The sequence below is a fragment of the Carcharodon carcharias genome, chromosome 14 (genome assembly GCF_017639515.1).
Source record: "Carcharodon carcharias isolate sCarCar2 chromosome 14, sCarCar2.pri, whole genome shotgun sequence".
Lineage (NCBI taxonomy): Eukaryota > Metazoa > Chordata > Chondrichthyes > Lamniformes > Lamnidae > Carcharodon > Carcharodon carcharias.
This window is the reverse complement of record NC_054480.1, coordinates 76447336-76458227: the sequence shown is the minus strand read 5'-3', so window position 1 is coordinate 76458227 and position 10892 is coordinate 76447336. Positions and strand designations below refer to the sequence as shown.

At 43.8% G+C, this 10892-nt stretch overlaps 1 protein-coding gene across 1 annotated transcript in view; it reads left to right on the top strand.

The window, feature by feature from the left end:
• Window positions 1-1664: 1664 nt before the first annotated feature.
• The window catches only part of rae1 (ribonucleic acid export 1), a 33670-nt gene continuing 24442 nt past the window's right edge, over window positions 1665-10892 (top strand). The window contains exons 1-3 of the mRNA XM_041205176.1: window positions 1665-1970; window positions 3906-3997; window positions 10720-10824. Of these exons, the coding sequence (XP_041061110.1) occupies window positions 3914-3997; window positions 10720-10824 (189 nt within the window). The 5' untranslated portion in view covers window positions 1665-1970; window positions 3906-3913. The remainder of the gene's footprint in view (window positions 1971-3905; window positions 3998-10719; window positions 10825-10892) is intronic.

Sequence of the window (10892 nt, the reverse complement as noted above, 5' to 3'; positions counted from 1 at the left end):
TTCTGGCTGAAAATTTTGCAAATGCTTCAAACTTATCTTTTGCACTAATGTGCTGGGCTCCCCCATCATTGAGGATGGGGATATTTGTGGAGCTTCTTCCTCCAGTGAGTTGTTTAATTGTCCACCATCATTCACGACTGGATGTGGCCGGACTGCAGAGTTTAGATCTGATCCATTGGTTGTGGAATCACTTAGCTTTGTCTATCGCTTGTTGCTTAAGCTGTTTGGCACGCAAGTAGTCCTGTGTTGTAGCTTCACCAGGTTGACACCTAATTTTTAAGTATTCCTGGTGCTGCTGCTGGCATGCTGTCCGCACTGTTAATTGAACCAGGGTTGATTCCCTGGCTTGGTGGTAATGGTCACATGGGATTATGTCGGGCCATGAGGTTACAGATTGTGGTTGAGTACAATTCTGCTGCTGCTGATGGCCCACAGTGCTTCATGGATGCCCAGTCTTGAGTTGCTAGATCTGTTCAAAATCTATCCCATTTAGCATAGTGGTAGTGCCACACAACACAATGGAGGGTATCCTCAATGTGAAGGCAGGACTTCACCTCCACAAGAACTATGTGGTGGACATTCCTACCGATACTGTCATGGACAGATGCATCTGCAGCTGGCAGGTTGGTAAGGATGAGGTCAGGTATGTTTTTCCCTCTTATTGGTTCCCTCACAACCTTCCACTGACACAGTCTAGCAGCTATATCCTTTAGGGCTTGGCCAGCTCGGTCTGTAGTGGTGCCACTGAGCCACTCTTGACGATGGACATTGAAGTCCCCCACCCATAAATTCTGTGCTCTTGCCACCCTCAATGCTTCCTGAACCTGGTGTTCTGCTTGGAGGAGTATGATTCATCAGCTGAAATGGAAGGGGGGTGGGCAGTCCGTGGTAACCAGCAGGAGGTTTCCTTGCCCATGTTTAACCTGATGTCATGAGACTTCATGGGGTCCAGACACGATGTTGAGGACTCTCAGGACAACTCCCTCCTGTCTGTATACCACTGTGCCGCCATCTCTGGGTCTGTCTAGCCGGTGGGACCAGACATAGCCAGAGATGGTGATGGTGGTGTCTGGGACATTATCTGTAAATTATGATTCCGTGAGTACGACAATATCAGGCTGTTGCTTGACTAGTCTGTGAGACAGCTCTCCCAATTTTGGCACATGCCCCCAGATGTTAATGAGGAGAACTTTGCAGGGTCGACAGGGCTGAGTTTGTCAATGGCATTTCAGGTGGCCAGGTCGATGCCAGGTGGTCCATCCGGTTTCGTTCCTTTCAAGGTATAATAATTATTTTTAAGTATAATGATACATTCAAAAGGAAAATTGATAGAAGTATCTGAGAAAAAGGAATGGACGGAGAGCTGCTGAAAGAAGATGGAACGGAAGGGAGACTTGTATGGTGTATAAACACTTATTGAGCTAAATGACCTGTATCTATGTATTCTATGTGAAATATAGCACTTAAATAATTAAAATTATATATTAAAACATCAATTTGAAAAAATGACTACAAAATTGGAAACTTTTTTTCCCTCTTTAGAGCCAATAATGTACAAAATTAATATCGCAAAATGTACAATTATAATAACATAATATTGTAATGCCATCTATAAAATGCAATGTTGGAGATACAGCTATGTTTTGAAACCGGAAGTACATTCGCGGATTGTGCAGTCGGTGTGCAGCTTCCCTCTGGTGAATCGGCAAGAGCCCTGGGTGGGAGCGACAGACAGGGAGAAACGGAGAGACCCCCACTCGCCATCAGGAGAGGCCAAGGAGGGGAAGAGAGAGACCGACCCGGAGAGGCCAAGGAGGGGGAGAGAGACCCGGAGAGGGAGAGGCCGTGGAGGGAGAGAGAGACCCGGAGAGGCCGAGGAGGGAGAGCGAGCGCCGAGGGCCGGGAGTAGTAACCAGGACCGGGGGTCAGAAGCACCAAGAGCTGGCTGTGTGTGCAGCAACAGGCTGCAGGTATTGTATATGCATAAACCTTAAATATCTTATCTGGATATACATTCGTTATCCTCCTGAGATGCAGTAGAGACATGATGTGTGTCCTTCAGCACACCTCTGTGCAGGCTGGTGTGATGAGTACCATGGTCTGGTTCGCTGTGGGACTTGGGGTGGTTCCCCATCTTCCACTTATTTAGTAGGTGGTCACATCATAAATGCCCATTAGAGATTATGAACTGTCCACGGCCTTAGTGGAAAGTCAGGGACCTATACTTTTTATTTTATTCTTTCAAGGGATGGGCGGCATTTATTGCCTATCCCTAATTTTGCTTGAGAAGGTGATGGTGAACCGCTGCAGTACATGTGGTGTAGGTACACCCACAGTGCTGTTAGGGAGGGAGTTCCAGGATTTTGACCCAGTGACGGTGAAGGAGCAACAATATAGTTCAAAGTCAGGATGGTGTGTGGCTTGGAGGGGAACTTGCAGGTGGTGTTCCCATGATTCGGCTGCCCTTGTCTTTCTAGTGGTAGAAGTCGCAGGTTTGGAAGGTGCTGTCAAAGGAGCCTTGGTGAATTGCTGCTTTGCAAGTTGTAGGTGGTACACACTTAGTACTGGTACTGTTGGAACAATTATGAGTTGTTGGTTTTTATGCTACATGTGCCCTACAATTATATCGATCTGGACAGTGGGTTGATACCTATCTCATGAATATTAACTGCTGATCCCAGAATGGCTGGTTCAATGTTAAATGCTTTCATGGTTGATTTCCCATGTTTTAGTGAATGGAAAGGCCAATGTTGCTCATGATTTTACCTGTCTCATGGAGCACAATAACATCCTGGCAGGTGGCAGAATGTGGGACAGCAGTAGGAGCCACTCAATTGGCATGGACTTCAGGATCCCTGACACTGCCCTTATGGCAGCAGTTAGCTGTGCAACCAAGATCTTTGTGTGATGGCTGCAGGTAGAGCAGTATTCTGCAGCAGAGCAGACTAGAGCCACTGTTGTGGCCAAAAAGTAAAATATTCTTGCTGTATTCCCCCAAGAGATGTCAGTGAGTTTCCAGACTCAGTTCACCCTGGGTTTTACTTTTTGGTGCATGTTTATGAGATGGTGCTGATAAGTAAGAGTCTTTTCCAGGATGATGCTTAGCTGTTTTGGCCCAGTGTTAAGGACAAGATGGAAACTTTGAGTTCTTGGCCAGCAATGTTGCTGGTCGTAGGTAGGGATCAGACACTGGAGCTGAATGGAAAATCAGCCCAGTATGGGTTTCCAGGCCCAGCTCATTCCAGCTGCTGTAAGAATGAGCGTAAATGGGAAACCTCCCCCTGTGATAAACTGCAACCCTGCCAACCCATCCCAGAATGTCACTATGATATCTCACCTACTATCCCTCATTGGGATCTGGCTGTGTGCCCCCCCCCCCCTAGCCAAAAGGGATTTTACCCTTTTGTACAATGTCCTGGGATTGTTGATTGAGGTGTATCTGTGCTTAGCATTCAGTAATTAATCCTCACCCAGTCTGTCTTGCCATGGCAAGCAGGAGGCTCTGTTAAAACTGGAATTGACTTAAATGCATGCACACAGCTTCTTTTCATTGTCAGCTTAAGTATGCTGTTGTGAAAGGAAGTGTTTTCTAACTTCACCTTTTTAAAAAATCAATTCATTACTTGTGTGTTTTCTCCATATTTAACTTCAACTATCTAGCTGTTCAATCATTGTAACTTTTACATAGTTTGTGATGTAGTATAGAATTATATAAAATTTTACAAAACCCAAATAGACCATGCAGCCAAATGGCCTATGATGGTGTTTTTGCTGCACGTGAGCCTCTTCCCATTCTAATTCATTTAACCATATTAACATATTCCTTTTTTACACAGGGTAGTGGCCTGTCCTATTTTAAAATAGGTCTGTAATCATCATATCACTTTAAAATTCTTTGTTTGCAGAGCCTAAAATGAGCATATTTGGAACAAGTGGAGGGTTTGGAACAGGGAGCATGTTTGGAGGGACAACAACAGACAACCACAATCCTATGAAGGTATGATACTTTGGAAGAGGATTTACAGGTATTGAGTGTATTTTGCTTCAAGGCAGATAATTAGAAACTGCAACAATATGTAAAATGGGGAAAATCTTTTGAATGGAGTGTTGCATTCCTTAGGGTCAGCTGAGGTTCAGTTGGTGGCACTTTCATCTGTGAGTTCAAGCTCTATTCCAGGGACTTCAATGCAAAATCAAAACAAACACTCCAGTGCAGTACTGAGGGAATGTTGCTCTGTTTGCCCTCTCTGCTGGATCTAAAAGAGAGCATGGCAGTATTTAAAAATGAATGGGGGAATTCTTGCTGGCCAATATTTGTCCCACAACCTGCACTTAGAAGCAGATACCTAGACACCTTCAGGTTGCTATTTGCAGGACCTTGTAGTATGCAAATTTGCTGCCACATTTCCTATATTGCGATAATCATGACACTTGAAAAGTACTTCATTGGCTGCAATGGGCTTTGGGAAGTGCTGAGGTTGTGAAAGGCACAAAAGGAATGCAAGTCCTTAAGAATTACATGATTAAGACCAGCCTTCCCCGTAATTTTTATGTTGGAGAGTGTATTTGATTTCTTTAGGTGTGCGGTGCCTGTAAACATTTTTTCACAACCACACATGGTAATTTAAAGGAACCATGCAGTCACACAACCTAGGGGGAACATTAGTTACAGTTTTTCAAGAAATCAGAATGTTTGTGAATTGCACATTATTTTCAACATTTGTCACAAAGCTTGGGCTTCCCAATAAATATTAATATTGCTATCCCTTTGTGCCTGTCTTCAAAATTGTGTTCAGTAGTGGAATGCAACCGTAATGTGAAGTTGAGCTGATCTTTGTACTTTAACTGGCATGAATCAAATGATAGCTGCATGTTTTGATATTTGGCGTTGTGCCTTGTTGAGTAAAATATCATCTTGTTCAACCTAGTGAGTGTCATCTTTTCAGGTCTCCGCTTTCCCAACAAGAAGAGAAGGCAGTTTCTCAGTTGAAAGTTGCTCTTACTGTAGGAACGTTGGTACAATTGGAGATTTAAACCTTGGTGGGAATTTCAACCCTCACTTTTGGTGTTATGGCACTAGGTTGCTGGGTGCAGCGGGTATGTTACTGAACTAGTGACCCACAGTTTGTGGGTTCAAATCCTACCATAGCAGTTTGAGAATTTGAGGTTTTTTTGTGGCTAGGGCCTATTTTTAAATGAAATTCTGGGCTCAGTAGAAATGCCTATGAAATTGTCAGTTTGTTACAAAAACCCAATTGGTTCACTAATCCCTCTTTAGGGAAAGAAACTTTACCTGGTCTAAAAGTGGCTCTAGTCCCATACCAATGTGGTTGACTCTTACCTGACCTACCAAGCCCCTTTATTATATCCAGCATTGGGTAACTAGATCATGAGAATGGATGAGATAAATCTGTACATGCCTATTGTGTAGCCATATGTAGCTATGTGTAAATGCCAATCATGAAGGTAATGTGACCAATTCTGTATATCTCTAATCTCAGAATAAGAAATTTCAAAGCGTGAGCACAGATTAATTGAATCTTTATGGGGCATATAGGCCTCCAATCACTATGACATTTACGCAGCAACCAATTTTCTCAATCACATCCTCACCTCAACCTCTGATACCCTTGACCCTGTTAAAACTATTACTCTCTTGCTCTGGTATGGCCCTCAACACTAAGATAAAAGCAAAATATTGCTGATGCTGGAAATCTGAAACAAAAACAAAAATAGCTGGAAAAATCTGCCCCTTCTCCCCCCCACGCCCCCCACTTCACTGTCCAAAGGCCCCATCGCTCCTACACTCCTTTCAAGTTGCACTTCCCTCAATTTAGTCTGCTGCATTCGCTGCTCCCAGTGCGGTTTCCTCTACATTGGAGAGACCAAACGCAGACTGGGTGACCACTTTGCAGAACACCATCAGTCTGTCCATAAGCATGACCCAGACCTCCCTGTTGCTTGCCATTTCAACACACCACCCTGCTCTCATGCCCACATGTCCGTCCTTGGTCTGTTGCAATGTTCCAGTGAAGCTCAACGCAAACTGGAGGGACAGCACCTCATCTTCCGATTAGGCACTTTACAGCCTTCCGGACTTAACATTGAGTTCAACAACTTCAGATCATGAACTCTCTCCTCCATCCCCACCCCCTTTCCAATTTCCCCCCCCCTTTTTCTAATTATTTATATATTTTTTAAATATATATATTTCTTTTCCCACCTATTTCTGTTATTTTTAAATTTATTTCCATCCATTGTTTTATCTCCACCTTTTAGCCTATTTCGATCCCTTCCCCCTAACACACCCCCACCAGGGCTATCTGTCACTTGCTCGTCCTGCTTTCTATCCTTAATGTCACCATTAGCACATCCTTTAGGTAATATCACCACCTTTTTCTAATTATTTATATATTTTTTAAATACATATTTCTTTTCCCACCTATTTCTATTATTTTTAAATTTATTTCCATCCATTGTTTTATCTCCACCTTTTAGCCTATTTCGATCCCTTCCCCCTACCCCACCCCCACTAGGGCTATCTGTCACTTGCTCGTCCTGCTTTCTACCCTTAATGTCACCAGTAGCACATCCTTTAGGTAATATCACCACCGTCAACACCCTTTTGTCTATGACATCTTTGGCAATCTCTTCTTGCCTCCACCTATCATTGGCCCTCTATCCAGCTCTACGTGTCCCACCCCCCTCAAACAGCTTATATTTCACCTCATTTCTATTTTTCTTTAGTTCTGATGAAGAGTCATACGGACTTGAAATGTTAACTCTGTGTTCCTCTCCACAGATGCTGTCAGACCTGCTGAGTTTTTCCAGCTATTTTTGTTATTGTGGCCCTCAACACTGTTCCTTAAGTCCACATCTATGACAGGCAATTGGTTTCACCATTCATTGCCAGATCTGGCTGGACTGCACAAAGCATTATTAGACCATGTCTGCCAGAACTGTTCACTATTCTAGCGTTATCTAGAATTCAAAGAACCTATACAAAGGTAATCACTTCTTCACTGCAAACCAGCTTCATAAACTACTCTCCCCTGCCTTCTCAACCATCAGTTGCAAGAACAATGTGAGGAGATCGCGGACTTCTTTGCTACAAAGATTTGAGACCATCAGTCAGCTGCCTCTGCATGATTTCCTCTCTTCCTCTAGTTCACTGAGCCAAAAACTTCTCCTAAGATTGCTCCCTACCGTAGCCCTAAACTCACCTCTTTCTCTAGTCTCCTATCTCCCATCATGTCCTCTCCCAGCTCATCTTGCCCATGAGACCCATCTCCTGCTTCCTCGACCTTATTCCCACTAAACTGCCAACCACCCAACTTTCCTTCCTGGCCCCCATGTTGATCGATTTTGTGAATGCTTCTCACTCCTCGGGTACGGTTCTTCTCCTCTTCAGATCTGTCATCGCCACCCTCTCCTTAAATAAACCCACTCTTCACTCTCTGTCCTTTCAAACTACAGACCCCATCTCCAAACCCCATTTTTCCCAAAACCATGCCCATCTTTCCTGCATCACTCCCCTGCTGAAAATCAGGTTTCCATCCTTGCCACTGCACTAAAACAGCCCTTTTTAAAGTCACAGGTAACATCCTGTGTGGCTGTGACTGTGGTAAGCTATCCCTACTCATTCTTCTCGACCTTTGGCATGGTTAACCACATCATCATCCTCAAAAGCTGCTCCTCAGTTGGTCAACTGGGTGGGACTGCCCTCACCTGGTTCCATTCTTATCCATCCAGTCATTGCAAGAGAATTATCTGCGATGGCTTCTCTTCCCACTCCTGCACCATTGGTGCCCCCCTCCCCCCAAGGATCTATTCTTAGTCCCCTCCTCCCCTCCTATTTCTCATCCAAATACTGCCCCTTGATGACCTCATTGGAAAACACAATGTCATGTTCTGCATGTACACTGATAACATCCAACTTTATCTCACCAGCACCTTTCTCAATCTCACTATCTTCGATTTGTCATAATAAAGTTGTAATAGCGTCTGACAAATCAGAAACTTGACACCTATCATTGGATTAGGAGAGATTTCCTCCAACTGTTCAAACCATTGTTTTCAGTCCCCACCACAAATTCCTTTCCTCTGACACTGACTCTCTCTCTCCTTGGCACGTGCCTGAAGCTGTACAAGATAGTATGCAACCTTGGTGTCATATTTGACCCTGAGATGAGCTCCTGACCATATATCTGCTCCATAACCAAGACAGCATACTTCTACTGCCATAACTTATTTTATCTGCTGTTGAAACCCTCACCCATGTTCTTGTTATCTCAAACTTGGACTATTCCAGTGCTCTCCTGGCTAGCCTACAATCTTTCACCTTACAAACATGAGCTCATCCAAAGTTCTGCTGCCCAGGTCCTTACTCATACCAATCAACCCCCCCCCCCCCCCCCCAAACTATAACCACTTGCAGCATTGAAACCCTCCAAGATCTCTGCATTCCTCCAATTCCGGCCTGTCTCAGATTTCCTTCGCCCCAGCGTTGATGGTTGTGTATTCAGCTGCCTGGGTCCCAAGCTCTGGAATTCCTCTGCCCCTAAACTTCAATGCCTCTCTCGCTCCTGTAAGAAGCCACTTAAAACCTACCTCTAGGACCAAGCTTTTGGTAATAGGTCCTTATTTGGCTCAGTTTGATAATGGTACTATGAAGTGCCTTCGTAAATTTGCTGCTTTAAGGGTAGAAACATAGATAAAAAGAAACAGGAGTAGGTCATTTGACCCTGCTAAGCCATTCAGTATGATCACGGCTGATCCTCTATCTCAACGCCATACTCCCTCTCCCAGACTCTTTCATGCCTATAGAGTCTAGAAATCTCTCTATTTCCTTCTTAAATATATTCATTGACTAGGCCTCCACAACCTTCTGTGGTAGAGAATCCACTGGTTCACCACCCACTGAGTGAAGAAGTTTCTCCTCCTCTCAGTCCTAAATGGCCTACCTGTATCCTGAGATTGTGACCCCTTGTTCTAGACTCCTCCCAGCCAGAAGAAACATCATCCTTGCATCCTGTCTGTCCACCCCTGTCAGAATTATATATGTTTCAATGAGATCTCCTCTCATTCTTCTAAACTCTTGTGAATTCAAGCCAAGATCTCTACTCATGACAACCCTGCCTTCCCAGGAATCAACCTGGTGAACCTTCGCTGCATCCCTACTATTGCAAGAATATCCCTCCTTGGGTAAGGAGACCAAAACTGCACACAATACTCAGTGTGGTCTCACCAAGGGCCTGTATAGTAAGACATCCTTGCTCCTATACTGGGTCCTCTCGCAATGAAGGCCAATGTATATTTCATATGAAGATGTGATATGTAAAGTGCAGGGGAAATTGTTTATCAACAGCAGATATAGGTGCCTTGTTGAGATGAGAGGGAATTGGCAAGAGAATATGCCCTGGAAGTCACTTAGATATAGTCAAGTGTCTTGTTGACCAATGGATGTCCAGCCGAATGATAAAGTACTTCTGAAGTTTGCATTGAATGTTGTTGGGACGGTGTAGGAAAACAAACCTGCAAACGTATGGGGTGAGGGAATTAAAGAAAGGCAGAAGAAGGTTAGAGCCATACTTGTAGACAGAAGAGCTATGTCCAGTGAAGAAGTAAGAAGTAATCTAATCTGTACTTGGTCTTTCCAGTATAATGACTGTACAGCAAGCAGCAAATATATGTTAGATTAAAAAAAGTGTAGGTGGATTGCTGTCTCAAATAGAAGGAGTAATTGGTGTCTGGGGCAGTAGCCTTGAAAACAGAAATGGGCACTTGTTATATTTCCTATGGTTGCTTGGAAAGATGCCGGGGGAGGGATAGCTGGATGTGGGAATGTCGAGAAGAAGGGAAAATGTGCTTGTTAATGGACCATGTAGTCTGGATAAAGAAAGTGCTGGTAGAATGGAAGGTGAGGACAAAGGCGTCTTATAAGAAAAATGCAAGAATGTGGCAAGGGCTCTTCATACTGATGCAGAGTGCAAATCTGAGCTGAGGAGAAAGTACCTTGTCAGCAGCTCCCCTGTGAGAAATAGTCATCTGAATAAATGTGCCAGCGATCTATGGAAAGTGCATTACCAGAGTCCAGGAGGGAAAGGAGGAGTCCTAGATGAATTTACATGAAGGTGAGTGATATTGGAGGGTGGATGGGGGCGGTGGGGGGGATCAAGATATGAACAGAAAGCATTATGATGTTCTCTGAGCAGAGCAAGGAAAAAGGAGCAGCACCAACTCAGACATCGGGGAGAGGAGATCAGTATAAAAATAGAGCAAAGGCTTTTGCACATACTATTTATTTTATAATTTTAGAAGTTAACTCTTTATGGAGCCATCCAATACTGTGTCATTGAAGGTTGTCTCTAACTGATTTATGGTTTTTGGAATTCCACATTAAATTTTATTATTATTAAGACCAAGGTGAAAGTTGGAGAGAAGAGATGTTAGTGTTAATGGTGTTAGTGATGCAAAGTTTGGATTTTGAAAGCTAGTTGACTTTTTAGAAGGAAAAGAAAGTTGAGGGATTTGTACAAGTGGAGACAGAACAAGTATTGATTTCAAATCGAGGGTGAAGGGAGGAGAAGGGGAGCACATAGGTCTATATAGATTGGGTTATTACAGAAAAATAGTTCCAAATTCTGTGCAAAGCAGAAAAGATGACTCATTTAGCATTCTGAATTACCATGCCCTAGTTTAGCGATGTTGTTTTCACAGGATATTGAAGTGATGTCCCCGCCCGATGACAGCATAAGCTGCCTGGAGTTTAGCCCTCCTACGTTACCTGGAAACTTTCTGATCGCTGGATCCTGGGCCAATGATGTGAGTAATGAATCCAATGGTGATGCCCTTTATTCATTGCCCTTCTGCATCTTGCTGCTGTTCTCTTC